We start from the raw sequence: 23,262 nt of genomic DNA, 5'->3' as shown, positions 1-23,262 counted from the left end.
CGCTGGTGAGAGTTAAAAGCTGTGAGTCAGAGAGTAGACCCCTGTTAATAAGTTTTTTTGGTTTGAACCAAGTGCACCACAATAATCAACCCCCGGAAACCACAAAAGAAACGAAAATGACTTTTTGCACAACAGCGACAAGTTTAAAAAGAAGCTTCACATCGGTGTATTTCAGCAAAAAAAACCTGCAGTATAGTTTTTTAATCCATGAAAATGCATTAAAGAGATAGGTTTCATGACTTCCAAGAAGCTTTCTGCTAACCAAATGAGAGAATTTTCATCAAGCGGAAGTTCACTGACGGAAGAGACAACACGGACCATCAGCTACAATGGCGGCGGCAGAAAACAATGTGGATCTGAAACGAAAAGCAGATGATAACCAAGATGAAGAGGGAGAGGGAGAACGTGATGAATGGGTCGGACCTATGCCAAGTGAAGCTACAAAAGTTAAGAAAAGGAAAGGTTGGTTTCTTTGGTTTACCTCTTGGCCATTCACGAAGAATATACATAAATGCTAATGCAGGCTAACTGTAATGCTAAGTGTATATTTGTTTTGTGTGTCCCAGTTTTGGAATTTGAGCGGGTTTATCTCGACAATCTTCCATCAGCTGCTATGTATGAACGAAGTTACATGCATAGAGATGTGATCACTCACATAGTGTGCTCTAAGTAAGTGCTGAGTTCCTTCATCAAACCAATCCTCCCCAAAAGATGTCCTGTTAGCTTAACAGTTGAGGACTTTATTCCTCGCTTTTGCCCCTTTTGCTTGAGTTTGAGTTTATTCAATTCAGTCTCTTCCCTCTTCAGAACAGAGTTCATTCTCACAGCCAGCCAGGATGGCCATGTCAAGTTTTGGAAGAAGAAGGAGGAGGAGGGCATAGAGTTTGTCAAACACTTTAGAAGTCACCTTGGTAAGACCTCAATAATGGCAGTGGGTGATGCATCCAATAATTTGTACATTTCATTTTTAGCATGGGAGTATTGCATTTTACACAAACATACAATATATTGTGTTGTCTGTAAGATAATGACATTTTTGCTCCCTGTTGTGCAGGTGTGATAGAAAGCATTTCTGTTAGCGCTGAAGGGGCCCTTTTCTGCTCTGTTGGAGATGATCAGGCCATGAAAGTATTTGATGTTGTGAATTTTGACATGATCAATATGCTGAAATTGGGGTGAGTGTGTTTAAATGTGTGCTTTTAACAAATATCTATGAGTGATTATTTATTTAATGTTTTTCTCTTATCTTGGTAGATATCACCCAGGCCAGTGTGAGTGGATCTATAATCCAGGGGATGCCATCTCCACTGTAGCCTGCTCAGAGAAATCCACAGGCAAGATCTTTGTCTATGATGGACGGGGCAGCAACGAGCCCCTACATGTCTTCGACAAGATGCACTTTTCCCCTCTCTCCCAAATCCGCCTAAATCCGAAATTCAGAGTGATCGTCTCTGCTGACAAATCAGGAATGCTGGAATATTGGACTGGTCTCCCAAATGAATTCAGGTTCCCCAAACATGTGGACTGGGAATACAAAACAGACACAGACTTGTATGAATTTGCAAAACACAAAACATATCCCACCAGCCTTGCATTTTCCCCAGATGGAAAGAAAATGGCAACCATTGCCTCTGACAGGAAAGTCAGAATTTTTCGCTTCTTAACAGGGAAACTGATGAGAGTGTTTGATGAATCACTTACAGTAAGTTTTTGCTTGTCCTTCAGCTTTGATCTGAAGTGATGTGGCTTATTCACAACTTATCCTCACCATCTCTCTTTAAACCTGTTTGGTTTAGATGTTCACAGAGTTGCAGCAGATGAGACAGCAGCTGCCGGACATGGAGTTTGGCAGACGGATGGCTGTGGAGAGAGAACTGGAGAAGGTGGATGGTATCCGTTTGACCAACATCATCTTTGATGAGACTGGCCACTTTGTCCTCTATGGCACCATGCTGGGCATCAAGGTCATCAATGTCGAAACCAACAGGTGCATTTATGTGGAGCTATAGATAGTAACTGTAGTCTGAGCTGATTAGTTGATGTGGGACTCTACCCACAATGGCCCATTTCTCCACACTGCTGGGAATAGCATGAATAGTTGAATTTAATTAAAGTCTCAGGAGGAGGTGTAAGGGTGTATTATTAGGTCAAAAATGTCTTAGTTCCCATTATGTTTCAAATGCAACGCCTCAGGAGTGGTTGGACAGAAAGTCACAATGAATGAAATGGAAAGATTTTGATGGTCAAAGTGGAAACACTTTGCAAGGATTTTTTTCACATTTCATACAAACACCATTATGATTTAGGCATGAAGGCATTTGATTTTGGTGGCCAGAGGTCAAAGGCCAAAACACATTTTTGGTCATAACTGCTTTCAGGCTGGATGCATCTGTACTTTCTTTTTTCCTTTATACTACCCAGAATATAGTAGTTGTTTTAAGATAATATAAACTTGATTCATATTCATATGTAAAGTAAATGATTCGGAGGCTATTGTGTCTGCTTATACACAGAAATATTTTGGAATGAAAGAGTCACATGATCCTGTTGCCAAATCAGTTTCTTTTCTGAGCTTTTGAGAGACTGACACTCAACTTTGCAGTGAATCAAATCAGAAAGTGGTAAAATACTCTTCCACTATGATGAGTGAGCTGACTTGTAAAGTTTGTAATACTGTTCATATCACTTGAATGAGGATTGGTTTGCATGATTTAAATCTATGCCCATGTTCGTAATGAAAAATCATCAAGTAAATAAATAGTCACTGTCAAATATCAAATCTGTTGTTCTGGGTCTTCCTTAGGTGTGTGCGGATCCTTGGGAAGCTGGAGAACATCCGTGTGGTCCAGCTGAGTCTGTTTCAGGGAGTAGCAAGTTCCATGAAGGTAGCACCCACTGTAGAGATGAAGGCATCTGACAACCCCGCCTTGCAGAGTGTAGAGGCGGACCCCACCATATTCTGCACTGCATTTAAGAAGAATCGTTTCTACATGGTGAGATATGTTCACACGTACCACAAGGTGACAGCTGTTACATTATCAGTGACGTTATCTGTGTTTCTTGATGCATCTTCTTTCTCAAGTTTTCAAAGAGGGAACCAGAGGATACAAAGAGTGCAGACTCTGACAGAGACATCTTTAATGAGAAGCCATCGAAGGAGGAGGTGATGGCCGCCACACAGGCTGAAGGCCCTAAGAGAGTGTCCGATAGCGCCATTATCCACACCACCATGGGAGATGTCCACATCAAACTCTTCCCAGTAGAGTAAGTTTCCAGTGTGAATGGCTTTATTTGGAAACCACATTCATGCTTAAAATGAAAAAAAATAAATAAATAAAGGAAAATGAAGGACGCAAACCCTGTGCATAACACTGAAGACATAACATGTAGTTAGTCTTTACCCTGGCTGAACCAAAATGGAATTATTTCTAGACTGTCAATCAAGTGTCATAAATATCATTGTAGTTGTAATATATGCTTGACACACAGACACAATATTTATTAAAAAAATCAATAACTTTTGAAATTTAACTAGAACCAATGTTGTAGTGTGATCACAGAACCACCGTCTTATCTTTATCTATCTCATTTTGTTTTATGGGATGTGTAGCTAGATACAGTATAAAATAATATAACAAGATCTATTTTTATTGCTGCCACAAGATACAGTGGCTAAGGGCTACTGTAGCCACGAGTTAGCAGAAAATAATTACTTTTAGTCACTGAACCACATGAACACAATGCATATCTTCATGTTTCAGTTTGCTTTGCCATTATTCCTAATGAACACAGATAAAATGTTGATTTGACCTCTTTACCAGGTAGAGACACTTTGAGGGAACAGTGTTAATGTTCCTCTATTATGACTAAAGTGAAACCTGACTCTAAACTCTCACTAGGTGACAGTATTAGACTGAAGCTAAAGAAATAGATTAATGTATTTTCAAAGTATATAGTGTCAGAGGCCAAAAAGACTTTTACTCTGTCAGAATGCTCTATTAGTAATTAATAACTGTTTCTCTTTCTGTATTTTTTTTTTAAAGATGCCCCAAAACTGTGGAGAACTTCTGTGTTCACAGCAGGAATGGCTACTACAACGGCCACATATTCCACAGAGTGATTAAGGTCAGTCTTTGTGACTGAGCATATAGTGATCTGATACCTGAGTCAGCATTGAGCTCTGTCTGAATCCTTGTTTCTGTGTTCTACAGGGTTTTATGATTCAGACAGGAGACCCGACAGGCACAGGGATGGGAGGAGAAAGCATCTGGGGAGGAGAGTTTGAGGACGAGTTTCACGCTACGCTGAGACATGACCGGCCGTACACACTCAGTATGGCCAATGCAGGACCTGGCACCAACGGCTCTCAGTTTTTCATCACTGTCGTACCCACTGTAAGTTACGTCGGCGCTGACATGTTAAATCAGTCAATATTTTTATGAAAGTCACAATAATAATCTGTCCTGGTAATATTTTCATTTAAAATGGTTCAAACTGGAGTTGAGTCATCTCATAATAGTGCAAGAGCAACAAGAATAGGGTGAAACGTGCACATTTTCTTCACAGTATACTTAAGTGTAATTACAGGATAATCTCAGTTAAATGAGTAGAACCACGGATCTGATGCATTACATTCCTGACACTATTTATATAAATTGGTGAGATGAGAACATTAAGCAAAGTGTGTTTAGGAGCTAAATTATTTGCTCCTGATGGCTTAGGCTTTTAAAACCTTAATAAAAAGTAATGTATACATGTCTCCTTCCTATTTTTGGTAGCCTCGCCTAGTAAACAGGTCCCTTAAACTTTAAGTGGGAGGCAAAATTGTTCATGTATTTTAACAGCATTTTTTTAGCACTCAGTTGAAATCCAGTAAAAAAAAAATCTTGTTTCCACAAATGTTAATAACATTTATACTATATGCTTTTACATTATATGCCAAAATAAACTCTTAAATTTAACTAAATCATTTATACTGTGAAGTTATTACTCCTATTAAAGCTATACCGTATGATGTGGCATTTTTACACTTTTCTTTTGTCATCTTAAAATGCTCCTAATAAGTGTGTGTCAAACTAAAATGTAAAAGAAATCCACCAGGTAATAAAACTCAAAAATGTTTAATTCTCATATATTTCTGATAAAATTCTGACCAATCATTTTATTCGGTCCAAATGAAATAATTGGCCGAACCTGGCTGAGCCTACTGTCAGTCATCCATTACAGCTGTCCAGCATCCGATCCATTATCGCCATCTCCGCATCTGATATGGGTACCTCTGAATCTGACGCTTTACTCACGCTGCTCGTCCTGTCTCTGACCACAGTCTCCTGTCTGTGATGTGTATGGATAGAACTCAAATGCACATGTGGAAGGGAAAAAACGGATTTATTAACAGAAACAACAACTGAGGGGAACAAACAGGAGTCCGATGAATGAAGGATGGAGATGAAAGTCTGGAAGTCAGCTGTACTGGACTAAACAGACAGGTCTGCATAAAGGTCAGCTTTTATGACCATGGGATGTAGGATGATAAATGTATGGACCATGAAACCTCAAATGTCCACGGAAAATTCAGAGGCCGCGCGTTCACCTGGGCACCTCATCTCCCAAGTGATGAGAAGACACTGACCCGGCGCTGCACAGACCAGACCCTTAAATACAGGGTCTACTGATGAAACAGGAGCCGCGGCAGGTGGATGATGTGTCTGATTACCGAGGGAGGGGTCCCTGGACACGTCAAAGCGGACCGGACCTCCACCTCCACCTCTGCTTCCACCATGCGCATTAGGTCAGAGGAGGAAAGCGTCAGAGCTCAGGCAGAGGGAAGCGGGCGGGGCTTTGGAGGGACGTGGGTTGTTCATGTTCAAACTTTTACTAAGTGCTGTGAGAAATGCCACATCAGTAGGTATAGCTTTAAATTGTGATTTGACAGAGCGTGGTTAAGTAGCAAGCTGAGTTTCTACAAAATCTAACATTAAGGCAAAAAAAAGGGGTTTTCATTCCTTTAGTGAAACTGATTTCCAACACATTGAGTCATAGATTCAAGAAAATATGTATATATATATATATTTTTTTTTTTTCTTTAATCCTGTAAATCCAGTTTCATGTTCTAAAAATGTGTTTTGCTGCTTTTTTTTTTTCATCATTCTAAAGTTACTAAAAATAACTTCTTGCATTGTTGTTTTCCCCAGCCTTGGCTTGACAACAAGCACACAGTGTTTGGAAGATGCACAAAAGGCATGGAGGCTGTCCAGAGGATCTCCAATTCCAAAGTGAACCCCAAGACTGACAAACCATACGAAGACATCAGCATTATCAACATAACCATAAAGTAACCATACGTGTTTATCAGGCTCTGTACAGTGATGACTTTTTAAAAAAAAAAAAATACAAGTTATTAATGAATACATTGTGTGTCTGTAGTTGTAAGAATGAGTGTCATGTCATGATTTTTTAAGCGTTCACAAAGAAAAAGCTGCCAAACAGATAAGGGCATTAGTTTATTTTACAGCATCACATTATGAATATTTCACAAAAGCTGTTTTTAATCCACGGGGGACATGTACTGATGTGTTTTGTGCTTCTATGTTTCAAAAACAAATGGAAATCTTTCACCAGCTGTGGAAAGGCTTTTCATACGTGCATTTTTAATAATTATATTTTATACATAGTTAACATTACATAGCAATGAATAAAGATGAAATCAAACGCAAATGATGGTGTTCTCAACAAGTATCAGTGTTATGTTTAAAAGTTTCACTAAGTTTCACATTACAGTACTGAAGGCTGTAGATTTAAGGTGTACCTTGTAAGCACTCGGACATAAAACAGGACTTGAGAATTTTTTTTTCCACAAGATGTTTGTTTGCAGTGAAGTTAATGCTCATAGTCCACTAAGAAACAGCAGATAAGTTCATTTGCTTCCAAATGAAAACTCATAGTGAGGCAGCAGTGCATTCCACAAACTCTGCGTGCAACACACTCCACAAAACGGAGGCAGAATCGGCGCGTTGACCACTGAGCCTCGTATCAAAGTAACATCCACTTTCCCCGCTCATACATAAAGTTCAGTAAACGGTTTCATCTGTAACGGAAAACACATTCAATCCTACACTTTACTGGTGTGCCATTTCAAGACCAGCTGTGGCATTAAATAAGTTGACACGTACACACACACACAAAAAAAACTTTCACACAAAACATTTAGACCCCATATTAAAACCATAAACCCTATTGCTTACGTTAGACGTCAAGGCAAAGTGACAACCAAAAATCAGTGTGTAACCACCAGACTGAGCCACTGGAAGTCTTCAGGGTCCATTTAGACCACAGTGAAATTTACTATCAATCTCACTACCTACAAATATACTGCATTTAATGATGTGTCATTCCGAATTGCACAGCGCCTTAGTGTACTTACTGATGTGTTGGGTGAGACCACTGATTGAACACAAATGATATAATTATTACAATAGACTACTCTGCTTTTAGTCAGGATTACTGTTACATATGGTGGTTATGATGAGTTATAGGAAATATAGATACAGTCCGTTTTGTCAGGGCATAAGGAGCGTTTGTAACATGACTCAATCTAACTCAACTAGCTACAGATGGCAGATGCACAGCTTGTCTCCTGAAAAAAGGGTTAGACTAAGAAGAAAACTAAATTAAGTAATGTGTTAGAGCATGTACGTCAAGCAGATGGGAATGTGGAACAGCGAGCTTATATGTAGAATTTGCGCAATCGTCGGTGGAGTTGGGTGGGTGTGACTGATGGGACAGACTTTAGAGTTTTGTTGGTTCTGTGTTACCATTCAAAGAGGCTAGATAATGTATTTACATCTTTGTTTTCTTTGCTTCAACCACTATGTTCTTCACAGTGGTGCACAAAGAAGGCAAGATGAGCAGGGTCATGAAGTGGGTGACAGGCTTTAAAGCTGCAGTTTAAGAGTTAACAGGAAGAGGTGGTGGGAGTTGATGGAGCTTTGAGGCTGGGCTCAGGTTGGGTTTGTTCGGGGACAGTGTCAGTGTAGTCCCACACGGTTGCCATGTTCAGGCTACATCCAGGACGCCGGCTGCCACCAGCTGTCTGGAGAGCCAATCCAGGCCCTCATGCAGACCCATCCCACTGCGTGCGTCGCAGCCCTGGATGTGCCAGCTCCTCCCACAGCACAGCTTGTGTAGGCTCAGCAGCTCCGTCATCTCCTCCACAGACACGGCTCCGGGAACATCCTAAGTACCGAACACCACAAACCCAAGGTCAACACAGTCTGAGGTAAGACAAGACCGGACTGAAAAAATTCTCCCTGAGGTGGGTTTACCTCAGCGCTGTGATGAAGTGTAAATGTTGATCTAAACTCACCTGTTTGTTTGCAAAGATGAGCAGCAGAGCATCTCTCAGCTCCTTCTCTGTCAGTAGTTTGGCCAGTTCACTGTGAGCCTCCATCAGTCTGTCCCTGTGGCAGCTGTCGATCACAAACACCACCGCTGCATGGAAACAAAACTGCAGTTATTGGTAGAAATTTAACAGACAAATAAATTCATATCAAAGTTCACATTGTATCCGAGTACACTGGGTGTATTAAAGCACAGTTATGTAGTCCACTATTACAATAGCCAAACATGGACAATGAAAGGTAAATGCACTTATATAGCACATTTTATACACATTCATGGTGTATTCAAGGACACTTCGATATGTAGATAGTCGGAGCCAGGATTCGAACCGCCAATCCTTTGGTCATTGGACAACCCACTCCAACTGAGCCATAGCCACCCCAGTGAATAATAATACTCTGATCATTATCTGATTTCTGGAGCTGTCAGATTATTTAAGTGACAAAGTAAACAGTACAATCTGATATACGATAGATAGCAGTAATCTCATAATGAGAAACCGGAATAACACACCTGGATTTCTCCCTCATACTCTGATGTCTTCCTGCATGTATATGGGTTAATTGATTTATTTTGTTCTTTTACATCTGCGTATGTGTAAATGCAATTAAAATTGTAGCGAACGGAAGTTATGTAGTCAAACATGAGCAGAAGACAACAGGAAGTGTAAGTCTACCATCACTACATATGTAATGTACTCCGAAATAAATCAGATAATGGACTGGAGCGTCTAAACTAGGTTTTGCAATTATCGCATTTCTTAAGTGCATGTAAATGAATTAGATGTGATCATTACAATTACTCGATTACTCCCAGATATCGGACTTTTATGGTCATGTAAAAAGGCTCATTGTTAAAGATGACTCAGCAGAACTGCTTTTCTGAAAATGATCAAAACCAGTCTAGCATCATTGCAATGATGGTTGATTTTCCACAAAACCCAGTTTGTTTCAATTAGTCAGAATGGTTCTGGATAAAATACATTTAGATAAACGAGGCTTACTCTGTTGGGGGCCAACAGCAAGGGTATATCCACAAAATCCCTCCAGTCCTCTGGTATATATAAATATATCCATGATAATTGTTAGACAATCAATATGAACTAAATTTGAGCCTATTATTGCTTGATTTATGTCCAAAAATCTGATTTTCAACTAAAGTGCCCCCATCTGGGCAGCCATGGCTCAGGAGGTAGAGCGGGTCGTCTAATAACTGAAGGGTTGGCGGTTTGAATCCTGCTCTGTCCTAGTCAGCCCATTGAGTCCTTGGGCAAGACACTTCACCCACCTTGCCTCCAGTGCCACTCCCACTGGTATATGAATGTTTGGTGGTGGTCAGAGGGGCTGTAGGTGCGAATTGCCAGCCACGCTTCTGTCAGCCTGCCCCAGGGCAGCTGTGGCTACAGGTGTAGTCTACCACCACCAGAGGGGGAGTGTGGGAGTGAATGAATGGGTCAATAATGTAAAGCCCTTTGGGTGCCTAGAAAAGCGCTATAGCAATCTAATCCATTATTATTATTATTATTATTGTTATTATTTGGATGACTTAAAATACTCCTAGAGAAGCTGAAATCAATAGGGTTCTTCCACTAGGGGTCCCCTATGTTGGTTATCAAGAGATAAGAAATGCTACCAAATCTGTCCTAGTTATCGTGTTCACACTAAGGATATCTGGTGGTGGCGGCGTTTGGGGTAAAACCATTATATCCCGAAACTCGATTTCAGGGATATAATAACACCAAGAAAACTATAACAGTTTCAGTACCTTGTGTGTTCAGGTAATAATGTTTCCAGAGGGGTCTGAGCTTATGTTTTCCACCCACGTCCCAGATGGTGAATTTCAGGTTCTTGTATTCAACAGTCTCAACATTGAAACCTTAAAAGAAAAACAAAAGAAAGGGGTTTTGAGAATGTGCTCCTGTAAGTAAAAATCTCATCACCAGTGGATAAGACACTGAGCCATTGTACATGTATGTATGAGTATTTACCAATGGTAGGGATGGGCTGCATGAACTCATCTTGCTTCAGCTTGAAAAGGATGGTGGTTTTTCCAGCTCCATCGAGGCCAAGAGTAACTACACGAATCTCCATCTTTGGACCAATGTGAACTCGATTGTCCTGAAAACACAACATGATTTTTGCTCAGGCCACCAACAATTTCTGGACAGATTTGCAGGCATCATTCTGAGTGGGGACAGTGCGTACCTTGGTGAACGTGACGGGGATACCAGCATCGAGCTGAATGTGATCTGCCAACTCTGTGAACTGGTGCTGCTGCTTCTGAAGTGTCTCCAGCAAACAGTTAATCTCCTGTTTTGCCAGGACAACTCTGCAGTCATCCTACAACAGACAGATACTGGAGGTTTATTACTGTTTAATGTGTATTATTATGTTTTTGTGTCAGTGTCTACTATTGTGTTATGTACTGTCTTTATAGTCCACCTCCACACAAACCTGAAGGCATCACTACTGACATGCTGTAAATTTAAGGGACCTTTAGGGGATAAGCAACGAGCAACAGTTAAACTTAACAGTTAGAATCAACAGTTAAACTTGAAATGAACAGTTACACATCACAAGACTGATTTATTTTAATGAGGATAATAAACTTTTCTGTGTAATAACCACATCAGAATCTGTTTATTACGGAGTATTTTTAGGATGTCTTACAACATGACCAGACTAGGTCTTTATACACTTTTTAATGTTTTTACTGTCTCTATCATATTTCCTGTTCACTCTGTTTCTGCCTGTCTTTTTGCACTTTGTTTTTTATATTTGTGTGGCTACAATTTCCCCACCACGGGACCAAAAAAATATTATTTCATATCTTGTCATCACATTTCTACACATGTGAACCAAAGATAAATGTCTGCTTTTAATAAACAAAAAGGAGAAAATTATTTTCAACCCATTTCAATTACAAACAGTTAACGTTTTCACTGAGTTGTTTTTCTGGTCTCCTACCTGTTGAAGTGTTTTCTCACAGTGCATACAGGCGGTGGAGACCTGGGACAGCAGGATGGTCATGTCCTCCTGCTGCTGTCGGAGCCAGATCAGCCTCTCTCTGACGTGAGCGTCAACAACACTCAGAGCCATCTCCTCCTGCCGACACAGCGTCTCATGCAGATCTGCAAAGTAGGCTCGTACACAGGAGCGTGCGCTCTCTGCTGTGCCTGGAACCTGCAAGAGGAACATGTTAATGTTACGGGAAAATTATCACCATTCACATTTCAGATTCTAGTTGAGTTTTATAGTATCTTACATGTTCAGTGTGTGCCATGCCAACCCCATCCTCTACTATCTGCTCTCCACCTTCTATTTGCTGCACGATCCCCACCAGTTTTCTTGAATACTCTGACACCTCATCTGTAAAGGTCCGGATGCAGTGGGCCATGTCCAAAATGGACGCACGAATCTGATTAGCTTCAGTCTCAAGAACAGCATGCTGAAAGTAAGACAACACGTAAACATACAACTTACAATCAGCCTTTATTGACTAGAATCAGGGTTATTGCATTTATAGAAAAACTAAGACTAGCAGTAAAAAGTGTTTTTATTTAACTTAAGAATAAATGAAACAACTAAATGCAAAGTACTATGAACAATGAAACAAACAAAAATGAAAAAGAACTGGAGGTAAAAATCAATTTGTTTTCATTTTCATTTTGATTTGTTATGGAAATTTAAGATGATGGGACATACATTTTCATAAATATATATCTTAACTTAATGCAAACTATTTACATTTCTGCTTTTTGCTTTATCTATAGGTGCTATGAGCTCTGCTGCGGTTTGACTAATGTAAGAATAAGACTGACTTGCAAAAGATTGGACCTTCAATAAACAAGATTTTTAACTTGTTTGATGATCATCATTCTTTGACTGTATTTTAGATCCTGAGCTCTTAGTGGTCACTTGGCCAAAACACACCTAAAACAACCTTGGTAAATCTAAACTGAAATCATAAACCAAACAAAACACTAAATCAAGGAGAATTCTGATGGGAGTGTAGTATTTTATGTACGTACCTTATGTCCTTGGTGCTTGCCATACTCCTTACACACACAGCACATGAGGGGTCCAGACTGACAGGCCTCCTCCAGACAGACAAACTCAATGGCGTGGACCTGGTGCTGTGAGCAGAGGGTCTTTTCATGAGGCTTGTCAGCCAGAGGCACCCGGCGGTGTTTGGCCAGAGTACGAGTGGAGTGGGTGAGCTGCGAACACTCGGCACACAGGTGGGTGGCACACACGGTGCAATACATGGAGGCTGTGTGGCTTTCATCCTCATCACAGCGAATAATACACTAATTAAAAAAAAAAAAAAACAGATGTGAATAACAGGTGCAGTACGTCTAAGTAGGATGCACACACTGGGTGAAAATTCACTTCCTTACTTCTCCCATGCCTTTCAAGGCATCCTCTGCCATCCCCGACTGGTTCGAAGCTCCATTTTGGAGTCGCTCCAAGAGTTCAAGCAGAGCAAAGTTCTTCTTCAAACCCCAAACTCCAGAGTCCCCTAAAGGGTTTGGAAAAGGGGAACAGAATAATAACAACAAAGATGAAGATACAACTGCTAAGAAAAAAACACCCAAAAGCAAACATAAAAATGCATGTATGTTTCTGTTTTGCAGTTTTTTTGTGCAGAGTTGCTCTTTGGGTCAAAAAACTTGCAATACAATGTGACAAAATAATTTTTAAAAGTTATTACAGCTATAAATACAAACAACACAGAAAACAACACTGACATACTGTAAATGAATGAAGACGTATACAGCTAATATGGAATAAAGGATCAAGGTTCAAGTTTAGAAATTATTTCAGTGTGAATTTAGGAGTGATTGCATTAGACAAAACTACTATTACATCTGCAGATCCTGGATGGTGTGGGAGCAGAGACCCCTAGACTCACCCAGCTCAGTGACCTGTCTGTCAAAAGGGCATCGGACTGCTCTGCCATGGAGGGGCAACCTGGTGAGACAGTCATGGCACACTGTGTGACCGCAGAGCAGAAGACGTGGGACCTTGTCTCCTTGGAGAGAGAAGACATCCTCACACACACCACACTCCAACACCTGTAAACAAATGAGTGACAACAGATTAACTGCCTGGTAACCACTGTTTGTGACAGTCACTGCAGCAGAGATAGTCACATTTACAATAGAAAACCATTTAAAATGGACTGACATGGTCTACATGCAGACCTACTGTTAAAAACCTAAGTGAGAAGTCGATGAGAGATATTTGGGTGCATAATGCATTTACTTCAACAAGTTTAACAAGTTCAGTCCCTGTTGCATACGGTTACACCCTACTTAGCTGTTTAGCTGCAGTTTGAGGATGCTGATCGCTTTCTAAATAATATTACACTGATGCCAACTCTGCAGCCCTTCTTAAATATTACCACGCCACTGACGTAAACCCACCAGGAGCTGCAGTGGAGCTTAATGGCACATCAACAGCCAGTGCAAACGGCAGCTAGCGATCACTAACCACACAGCCCTGTTAGCATGTTGCACACATTCACACACACACATCAGCTGCGTATTTTCACATAGATCGAGCTAAATTCGTTTTATAAGGACTTGGGTATTACTGTTCTTTGATACAACTCGAACACAAAGCTCCTACATAATAAAAATAGATGAGTGTTTGGTATCCACAGCCGCCAACGCGTTCACCTAAAACCAGAAGCCACGAAGGCAGTCTGCTGCCGAGCTTTCATACAAATCAATCAAACGACTTAACCACCATTAGCCTAATCTCGATGTGCATTTTGGTGAGAATATTACAACCTTAACAGTGCTTCCATTTGCCCCTCTCCCGTGTCGGATACAGGGCTCCATCGTCGCTACGGCACTCTGCTTGTTTATTCCTGCTGCAGCAGCGGCCATTCTTGGAAGACACCAAAGAGTATGAACAGGTGTGAGAGGACTGTAATGCACACACTTCCGGTTACGTTTTCTACTGTCGACATGCGGTTGTTTTGTCTTATATTTGTGTTTTGTCCATCAACTTTGTTATATTCATCCACTGCAAGTTCATGGAATGTCTCGATATGACGCTTATACCGTTGCGGCTGTTTGATCAAGTACCGCAGTTAGCGAGATGAATGGTATTTGTACTTGGGTGGAATAAAAGCTTACTGCTAGCAACACAAAGATTAGCTTACTTCGTTTTATGAATCAAGTTGGCAAACACATAACCAGGACATTATAATGGACATTTAAATACGTATATACCCACAGTTTATAGCATACTGAGAATAACACCGGAAATGCTCAATAATTCTAGAAATCATATAAATATATCTTGTGCACTCATAGGTGAACTTCAAGCCCCATAGTGCATCGCGTGTTGTCTTTCTTGATGACGAGTTTTTGGCGCGCCTGATGCGCTAGGAGGACCTGGTCGCTGACGCTCTGGAAGCTGTCAACATAGCTCATTTAATTGAGGTTCGTCTGTATTTACGTGTGTGTTTGTTAATATTCTAAATTAAATTACCTCTATGGTTCAGTCTTAGCTGAAGCCGCAGTGTAATAAGTACGCAGTCTGATGTCCTTCGCTTTATTGATTCTTTTTTAGCACAAGTGTCCCGATCCTCCAGTTATCCATCACTGATGTCTCAACAACAACAAACGGTGCCCACTGCCCCGGACTCCCCTGCTCTGGTGGTCACTACAAATGTGCAAAAATATGCGATTAAAAAGAAGAAGGTCCTGAGTGCTGAAGAGTCGGAGCTCTTTGAGTTAACACAGGCTGCAGGGATCACTGTTGACCAAGAGGTTTTTAAGTAAGTGTCCTGACGACCACAGGAAACTGAGATGAAGGCAACTTTCAGATTTTAAGTCTAAAATTTCCTCTTCTCTTTTTCCCCTCTTAGGATCATTGTGGACCTTTTAAAGATGAATGTGGCTCCTCAAGCTGTCTTCCAGACTCTGAAGGCCATGTGTGCAGGCCAAAGGGTCGCTGAAAGCTGCAGTGGAGAGTCTTCAGCTGCGGCCCACACCACTAGTATCCCCACAGCCCCCACAGAGACCAGAGGTGAGTGGTAAAGGACACGGTAATGGACGCAGTGATGACGACATTGTAGCTGGAAAGCTTATTCTTAACATAAATAAATTTCCTTTTCCATTGCATGGTATGTTTAATTTGACTTTGACAGTTTAGAGGTCAGATTATCTCTTGGAAATTGTGTAACTCTATACAAAAAAAACATAGAAAGACACCAAATAGATGTCATTCAAGCCTGGTCTGCATGTATCCACAAAGAGGTCTGTTAAGGCAAAAATATCTGAAACCATCTAAAGGGGTAATACTGTATTTAGACATGTGTTTTAAGAGCTCTTGTCTCAAATTGGCAGTATTAGGGACCCACCAAACCACCACTGATAATAAAGATCAGGGGTTATCATCAGTTTTTTAATGTGTCAACATATGAGATTTCCTTTTTCTTATCCCAAGAGAAGACACTGTTAATAGTTTTACTTACTTTAATGAGTCACTTCAGCCATGATAATATGAGGCTGTAATGTGAATAGGACTTAAATTTGAATGGAGTCAAATCAGTGTTTGAGATTTGTGGAGATTTAGGAGAATCTAAATGCAGAAATTTCAGATATTATTCATAATGATTTTTTAATTGGTATATAAAATATTTATCATGTTTTCGTGTCACCCCCTTAGCCTGCTGTGTTTCTGTACTCGTTCATAAAGGAATTGCTCTACTCCATTTTTCTTTCTGTTTTATAGTAAAACACACCCAGCCATGCACTGTGTTTGAGTATATAGCAGAGTTAATCTCACCTTAATTAAAAAGCCCAGAGCAGACAAAACAAACACTGGCTTTAACAAAAGATGTTTGCTTTTCTGTGGTCACTGTACATGAGGGTGTTGGGTATCTTTTTGGTGGTAATCTGCAACTTCACTGTTAGATGTCACCAACTGAACCATTTATTTTAAAATTAATGGTTCAGCAACATTACATTTTCATTTTGTGATGTTTCATGACAGATTCCAACTCAGAGCATGTGACGGACAGAGTTTATGCATAGCTTCTTTTTTCCATAGCAACTGTTTTATTAGAATTTGTGGCTGTAACTGCATATTGAAGGGCTTGGTAAAGTATTGCCAGAATAATCCTAAACCCACGTGATTCTGTAATTTATAGATAAACAATGGATCCTGGAGATCATGATCGTATTTGTCTTACATTTTAAGTATCTTATGCATTGTAGAGGTGAAATATCCAAATCTCCGAAAATCTTCATTAAAGAACATTGTTTTAAATCATTCATCAGCTATTTGTTTCACACATTTGTGAGCAAATTGGTGTTGCTGCTTTTGTACCAAATTATGTTTACTATGGCTGACTGAGATCAGCTGTTTCAACTTGCATCATCAGTCATTATTCATTTAAAATTGACCCCATTCTAACTTTTTTTGCCATGTGTTGCAAGCCTAAATGTCAGCATTGGATGTAAATATACGTCTGAATGAAGCTGACTAGCTTCAAACATTGAAGAGCAAGAAACATGAAGTATTTGTAACTAAAATGGTGAAGGAGAGCCTCTTGGACTCAAAAGAGGTACTCTTTGATTTGGAACATATGTGACTATAGAAATCAAACAATCACCTGCCAGGCACTCTCTTTGAAAAATATTAAAATGCCTCTGTTGTCACAGCATGGTCACATTTAGACCTTTAAGTACAGCTACTTCAATGCGTGTCGGCATTAAGCCAACCACCTTATTTATGTTAGGCCTAAGACTAATACAAAACTAATAAGAATATAAAGACTAATACACGGTTTTCTTTTTTTGGGTACAGTATGAATTCCAATCATATCTGATTTGGGGTTGTACATGAAGCAATTGTGAGCCTCTGATTGCCATGCCTCCATTTTTATGACAGTAAATAAACTATTAAAAACCTGCCTGTTGATTGTCACAATATAAAATGGTAGATAGTGGCTGTGAAAAGACAGTAATAATAATGTAGGAATGTGAATAGTTATTGAGGGGCCACAGTGGCTGTTGAAACACCAGTGAGTGTTGTGCACTGTTGTTTCCATTATCTGTTACAGGTCTGTCGGTGTGTGAATGTGTGTGTGAATTGTTTGACACAATGAAGTATAAAGAGCTCAGGGTCTGCTAAGCACAGACACTCAGCTGTTTGTAACAATGTGTAGACAAGGTTGCATGATTTCCAGAATTTTTAAATGTTTTCTTTCTTTCTTTACTGCTCTCTGATCCTCACATTGCTTTAAGTAATCACTTTCCGCCACTTAAGCACTTCACATACAGTGGCTGATGTTTTTGTTGTACGTTTTGCACCAAGTCCCACTCACTTACACACTTCCCTCTTCACTTGACTTCTCCTCTCCAATGAAAACCAAGGACAAACCGTTGATGCTACACAATAAGAAAAACAGCAGCTGATCCTCACTGTGTGTATGACACAGAGCTTTCTAACATCTTCTCTATCCCTCATTCTTTCCTGAAGAAGAGGAGTCTTTGGGCTCTGGAAAGAGCCCTAAGCCTGCTGCAGCTCCCCCCGCAGCATCTGGCTCCAGAGCCACAAGGGTCAACACTAAGATCGTGGTCTACGGCCCCCAAGATGCTAGCTCCTCTCACTCTCAAGGTCCCCTCTAGTGCACCTTGTCCTACATGTCCATCCTCCTGCTTGCTTCCCTTTCTTATAAATGTCACTGTGGTATTTGTTCACTTCTACCAAGACTAGACTTGTGCCAAAACCACATGCTGTACATTCATCATGTCATGGTTTTGACAACTGTTGAGTTTATGCATGTGTGTGGAGTAGAAAATAGAGGGTCATGTCATTGTATTCTTGTGAACATACTCACTGCACATCAGTGAAACATTGGCTGGTGTTGGAACATGTCTGAATTAGAATAGAACATACACTAATCTTTTAGCATTAGGGAAATGGGAATTTATTTAGGCTCTATTTTTCTATTAAAATACTCTTCTTGAGTGAAGGTTATATTTTCTGTTCCCTACAGATGTTGTTAAATATAACAAAGGGGAAATAAAGCCCAGTCTACAGACTTGTAGCAAAGGTAACTTCAATGATTTTAGTATGATCAGCTGTATTAATTGAATAAGTTTCCATTTTTCAGGAGTGCAGTGTTAATGTTCACTGTTAAAGTTCCATAATTGTATGAAATGGCAACTATAACAAATCCTGCTGTATCTTTTTATTTGGTCGTTCATTTCCAGTTTGTCTTTTCTACTTTGATTTTAGTCACCTTCACACCCCATGTTTGACATTTCCATTTTTGTCTCTTGGAACATGTCAGGCAACAGTTAGAGCTGCTACTCCTGCTGCCCATCTGCTCCTTAAACTCTGGTGTCTGTTCCTACTTTCTGCAGTGCGTAGTAAAGCTGGGGCGAGTCACAGCGAGAAGAGCCGAGAGGCGTCCAGCCAGAGGGTACAGCGTCAGCCCAGCGCCACCAGAGGGCAGAAGACTAAGAGCTCTGGCAGCAGCAGCTCCTCCTCCCAGATAAACTCCACATGAACACTTGCATCTGAGACAGCTGTAAATATCTAGGCTTTGTAATATTCAGTTTTTGTTTGTTATTGCTCAAAGGATTCTCCTTTACAAAAATACCATTCATATTTATCTGTGCATTAAAACTTTTAGGTGAAACAGCCCTAAAACTTTCCTAAGTGGGTTTCTCCTCATCCTCATCGTGGCAGTTGTTACTGTTAAGCCTTTTATCCGATTGCCTTGTAATGTTTAAAAAACAAATGACAGGAAAATAATGTAAATCCTGAAAGATCTCAGATTTTGTACTTTAAAATGAAAGTGTTCAGTGTGTATGTTTTTATATATGAACTAATCTTTAATAAATATAATACTAATATCCAGATATGACTGTCTTCTGCTTTGCACAGCCTGAAAATGTCACTTAATATTTCATGCAATGAAGACAATACAGCAGCAAAAGAAAGAGACTGGCTTCTCTCAGTTTGCTGTTGGATGACAATTGACAGCATAGGTGTCTGTTTAGTGACAGTGTGTCTTTATTCTGTCTGCCTGACATGAAGTAGGTACAGCAGCTCTGTCTTTGCCACTTGAATGGCTGACAATACTGTCTGAACCTTGGAGACACTGTTTATTCTGAAACGAAACACTGACTTGTAAGTGTCTCTTTCCAGAATCCTTACTTGTATTGATCTTACTTTAACTTTCACGGCCATATTGATTTTGTTTTCTCTTTGTGATCATGAGAAAAAACTGTACGGAGTGGATATACAGCAGAAGTTTGAGCTGTAATGCGTGTGTCCCTGCTTTTACTTCCATCACATGGGGGCAGTAGAGGCACACTGTGTTTTAAGGTTGTTGCCCAGTGTTTCCAAGTCTTTCTAAGCCTCTTCAGCTTAGAATCATGTGGGAAAAGTGGATCTAAAATACATGCATTTGGAATTTGAAACCCCTGTGTATATATATTTAAAACATACCATCCCTCATTCACAAAAAGAATGTATCCCACCTAGAGAGGGGAGTGTTTGTGTGTTTGTTTGTGTGTGTGTCTATGAGGCAGGCTGCAGGGCTTTATGTAGCTGCAGGTCTTTTATGTGGCCGTTTGTCCTGTTTATGTGTTCCTGCCTCTCCTCTCGTCTTCTGTGCGCTCTGCACTGATGGCAGCGTGCCTGTAATTGATGGCACCATATTGCTGTGGTGTAGCAGGTTTAATGGGGCTTGACAGAGCAAGGGAAAGCAGCATGCAACCAGGGAAGGAACTTAACCCTTTCACACACACCCCACCTTCCTCCTGTCCCTGCCTGTACCCCCCCACCTTCTCCCCCAACCTTCTTCATCACCACCCTTGCCTGTTTTTTGGTTTCAGTCCCTCCCTCTGCACATCAGTGCATGAAAACACAAACGAGAATCCTACTAGGCCCCTGGTGATTAGCACTGTTATGATTCCTACTGTTTTCAGCGGTCACGGTAATGGTGGCTTGGTTCATGAACAAGAAAGCTCCCTCTGACTCCACTTCCAAAAATAAATACTAGCCAGCTGTTGGTGTTCTCCACTGTTTTGCTTGGAGAACCCTAAATGTGTTTGACAAAGGTAAACGGCTGGGAATTTATCTCCTCCAAGTTGTTGCCAGACTGCAGTCCCTGGTGTCACCTATAGGGGCCAGTGTGGCTCTAAGCTACTGCTGTGGCCTTCCTCTACCTTTGATTTCCATAGGCATCCACTCCAGCGTTTTGGATGTGTTTATTTTGTTTTTGAGGGAATTTCATAGCCGGTCCAGACTCTTCCATTAAATGGAAAGTGTTATCCTTCAGTCAGGCGTACCACACACACACACACATACACACTCAGGCGTGTGAATTTGTGCACGTGCACACTATATGCACCATTAATCAATAGAGACGATGAAATGATGCTATTGTGTGCAAGGAAAGCCAAACGGCACATTGAAGAATGAGCTAGTCAAAGCTGTTGGCAAATCATTAATGTAAGGTGTTGGTCTAAACCAAGTTCTCACATTCTCTCTGTGCAAGCTGTTCCCAGGTGACAAAAAACTGGGAAGAGACACTATTTTAAGCGCTGATATCACACCTCTCTTTCTATATTTTTTTTTTTTACCCCCATCACTTTTATTCCCTTCTGAATCTCCTATGTGTGAGAGCACTTGGGGTGTGGTGCAGGGAATATCATCCTGTTTTCCTTCTCTTCTTTCTCTCAGGTATTATCCCTTACTGTGAACTCTTGGTCCACATTTCTCTCCAAATTTATAGGCCACTTTTCCTCACTTGTTGTCTCTCTACATTCACTCCCTCTCTAACCCCTTCACTTTCCATCATCACACCCGCCCTCATCCCCTCCTCTCCTCCTCTCCCCGCCATCACCCTTGCTTGCCAGTGCCGACTGCAGATTGGCTATTTCCTGCACGCGCCCAGTAGAGCCCTTATCAGTGGTAGAGTGCTGATTGTTGGTCTGTCTCTCAGGCTGACTGACAGTTGGGGCTGCGCTGCTGAAATGCCTGATTTGGTCAATGTTTGTCTGTGGGGCCTTATCTCCACACCTTATATTAACTGCCTTGACAGTATGTGCAGGCAGTCTCTCTCCATCTTGTTGCACCCTCCCCACCTCCCTCCATCCTCTGTCTCTATCTCCATTCACTCTCTATACTCTCTGCTACGCATTTTATTCCTTCAGCAGCTAAACATTGACTGCTGCTCCTCCTCTTCCCATCAATCTTTCTGTTGCATCTGGATCACTACATTCAACTCCAAAAAACATATATCTTCATCTCATTTTCATTAGTCTTTTAAAAAAATATGTACAAAAATTAAAGGTGCACCCTCATTCCAAGAATTTTTTCCCCTTTTTTTTACTACTGGTTTCAGATTTTCAGGTATTCTTAGTAGGGCAATATCAGCCCTAATTTGTGCATTTACACATTATTCCAAAAATAATTCTGGTGAATGCTTTTGTTTGTTTTGCTCGAAGCAGTGACATAAAAAAATCATCAACAATTTCTTTTCAGAAATTCTGTCCAGATTATTCTAATCAATAACATTGCTGTGAGAGAGTGTTGCAACACATTTTTAATTAAGTCCCCTCCATATTTACATTATTATTATTATTATTATTATTATTATTATTATTATTATTATTATAACAATAATAATAATAATAATAATAGTAATAATAGTAATAATAATAATAATAATAATTATTATTATTATTATTATTATTATTATTATTATTATTATAGTATTGTGTAATGTGTCTTATTCATTTCAGCATAGTTGTTATGTCCTTAGTTCATAGATCTGTGTTACATGTCATTGTCTCCACTCTCCTTTCCTTTAACTTGTCTCTTTTATTGAAATGTAGAAACAAAAACACTCAGTAAAGGAGGGAAATAAACCCTGGACTCAGATGGTCAAAGCAATACGTTGCTCATGAAGGTAAACCTTTCTATTTAGTTCCTGTGTTTAAGATCTGGCTGCTAACTTTGTCTGTGTAGTTCCAGGCAGGCAGCTTCCACTCAGTTTTAAAGGTTTTTTGTTGGGAAGTGGTTGCTTGCTAAAAAAGAAATAGCGAGTGGTAACAGCTGCAGATTAAAACGTGCTTGGAGAATAGCTCCATCGAGCTGAAGGGAACTGCAGATTTAGGTGGTGAAATGGATAAATTAAAAGGAAATTTAATTAAACTGAATCCCTACACCTGGAAAACATATTTAGCATACTGAAGTGATTTGACAGAATAAACTACGTGATGCAGTTGAACCAAAACTTTTTATGGGACTTTATTGCTAACGTTAGGTAATAATATATGTTTATATGTGGATGAACTGATCTGTTAAATGAAGCATGTACATACACCATAACTTAGCTTTTGTTTCAGTTTGCTCTAACGTTACAGGTGTTTTCTATTTTCCATAGAATCGCTGTCCACCAAAACAGTGACTCTTAATTACTAAAAGGTAAACATACGCCATAGACACAAGTTTATTCACACATACACTATTCACTGTTCTAGGGACCTGAAAATTCACTCTGCTTTTTGTTAAGTAGCACTAATCGACAGAGACCAAGGAGGTAAACATGGCCTTTTAAGCGTTATTTATTTATTCACTTTATTAGCAAGAGGCTGTTCATTCCGTCTGTTAACAGCAGCTGTGGGAACGAATAGAGTTCACACTCACTTGGACCCCTATTGTGTGGCAGACTGTCAGGTTACATACACACTGTGCACACGCAAACATGTAAAAGAAAAGACACTCTGCACAGATGACTGCAAGTTGTGTTTTAGATTACCAATTTTTAAGTTCAGTGTGCTCACCTTAGCCGTGTATTGCTTTGTCAACT

General features: G+C 40.2%; 3 protein-coding genes across 5 annotated transcripts; 2 read left to right on the top strand and 1 right to left on the bottom strand.

Annotated features, from left to right (window-relative positions):
- The first annotated feature begins 297 nt into the window (after positions 1 to 297).
- On the top strand, positions 298 to 6,623 carry ppwd1 (peptidylprolyl isomerase domain and WD repeat containing 1). Its single transcript, XM_030149079.1, has 11 exons — positions 298 to 462; positions 567 to 669; positions 808 to 911; positions 1,055 to 1,175; positions 1,255 to 1,702; positions 1,797 to 1,987; positions 2,804 to 2,993; positions 3,083 to 3,264; positions 4,044 to 4,125; positions 4,212 to 4,394; positions 6,195 to 6,623. Exons 1-11 carry the CDS (start codon positions 330 to 332, stop codon positions 6,336 to 6,338), a joined length of 1,881 nt encoding a protein of 626 aa, XP_030004939.1. The 5' UTR covers positions 298 to 329; the 3' UTR covers positions 6,339 to 6,623.
- On the bottom strand, positions 6,491 to 14,305 carry trim23 (tripartite motif containing 23). Of its 2 annotated transcripts, XM_030149080.1 has the most exons (11): positions 14,198 to 14,305; positions 13,315 to 13,477; positions 12,800 to 12,921; positions 12,431 to 12,709; positions 11,665 to 11,847; positions 11,367 to 11,582; positions 10,605 to 10,739; positions 10,388 to 10,517; positions 10,165 to 10,275; positions 8,366 to 8,490; positions 6,491 to 8,235 (listed from the first exon to the last, which is right to left on the bottom strand). In XM_030149080.1, the coding sequence occupies exons 1-11, from the start codon at positions 14,294 to 14,296 to the stop codon at positions 8,056 to 8,058; spliced, it is 1,743 nt and encodes a 580-aa protein (XP_030004940.1). In that variant the 5' UTR covers positions 14,297 to 14,305; the 3' UTR covers positions 6,491 to 8,055. The 2 variants fall into 2 exon arrangements, with proteins under 2 accessions (XP_030004940.1, XP_030004941.1); XM_030149081.1 differs by lacking the exons at positions 12,800 to 12,921; positions 13,315 to 13,477; positions 14,198 to 14,305 and having other exon boundaries at positions 12,431 to 12,514; positions 12,586 to 12,693.
- Positions 14,306 to 14,749: 444 nt separating this feature from the next.
- On the top strand, positions 14,750 to 19,295 carry mzt2b (mitotic spindle organizing protein 2B). Of its 2 annotated transcripts, XM_030149082.1 has the most exons (5): positions 14,750 to 14,857; positions 14,988 to 15,195; positions 15,286 to 15,446; positions 17,907 to 18,044; positions 18,797 to 19,295. In XM_030149082.1, the coding sequence occupies exons 2-5, from the start codon at positions 15,023 to 15,025 to the stop codon at positions 18,940 to 18,942; spliced, it is 618 nt and encodes a 205-aa protein (XP_030004942.1). In that variant the 5' UTR covers positions 14,750 to 14,857; positions 14,988 to 15,022; the 3' UTR covers positions 18,943 to 19,295. The 2 variants fall into 2 exon arrangements, with proteins under 2 accessions (XP_030004942.1, XP_030004943.1); XM_030149083.1 differs by lacking the exon at positions 17,907 to 18,044.
- Positions 19,296 to 23,262: the final 3,967 nt, after the last annotated feature.

The sequence above is a fragment of the Sphaeramia orbicularis genome, chromosome 12 (assembly GCF_902148855.1).
Source record: "Sphaeramia orbicularis chromosome 12, fSphaOr1.1, whole genome shotgun sequence".
In the NCBI taxonomy this organism is placed as follows: Eukaryota; Metazoa; Chordata; class Actinopteri; order Kurtiformes; family Apogonidae; genus Sphaeramia; species Sphaeramia orbicularis.
Note: the sequence above shows the minus strand (reverse complement) of the source record. Positions and strands in the feature narration are given on the sequence as shown.

Excerpts from the sequence above, each read along its gene's own strand:
- ppwd1 (XM_030149079.1), top strand. The coding sequence starts at position 330 with ATGGCGGCGGCAGAAAACAATGTGGATCTGAAACGAAAAGCAGATGAT. Across the intron at positions 463-566 it reads AAAAGTTAAGAAAAGGAAAG|TTTTGGAATTTGAGCGGGTT; the intron begins GTTGGTTTCTTT and ends TGTGTGTCCCAG. Across the intron at positions 4,126-4,211 it reads TATTCCACAGAGTGATTAAG|GGTTTTATGATTCAGACAGG; the intron begins GTCAGTCTTTGT and ends TGTGTTCTACAG.
- trim23 (XM_030149080.1), bottom strand. The coding sequence starts at position 14,296 with ATGGCCGCTGCTGCAGCAGGAATAAACAAGCAGAGTGCCGTAGCGACG. Across the intron at positions 11,848-12,430 it reads GCAAGCACCAAGGACATAAG|CATGCTGTTCTTGAGACTGA; the intron begins GTACGTACATAA and ends TCTTACTTTCAG. Across the intron at positions 10,276-10,387 it reads GCAGCCCATCCCTACCATTG|GTTTCAATGTTGAGACTGTT; the intron begins GTAAATACTCAT and ends TTTTCTTTTAAG.
- mzt2b (XM_030149082.1), top strand. The coding sequence starts at position 15,023 with ATGTCTCAACAACAACAAACGGTGCCCACTGCCCCGGACTCCCCTGCT. Across the intron at positions 15,447-17,906 it reads AGCCCCCACAGAGACCAGAG|AAGAGGAGTCTTTGGGCTCT; the intron begins GTGAGTGGTAAA and ends TCTTTCCTGAAG. Across the intron at positions 18,045-18,796 it reads TAGCTCCTCTCACTCTCAAG|TGCGTAGTAAAGCTGGGGCG; the intron begins GTCCCCTCTAGT and ends TACTTTCTGCAG.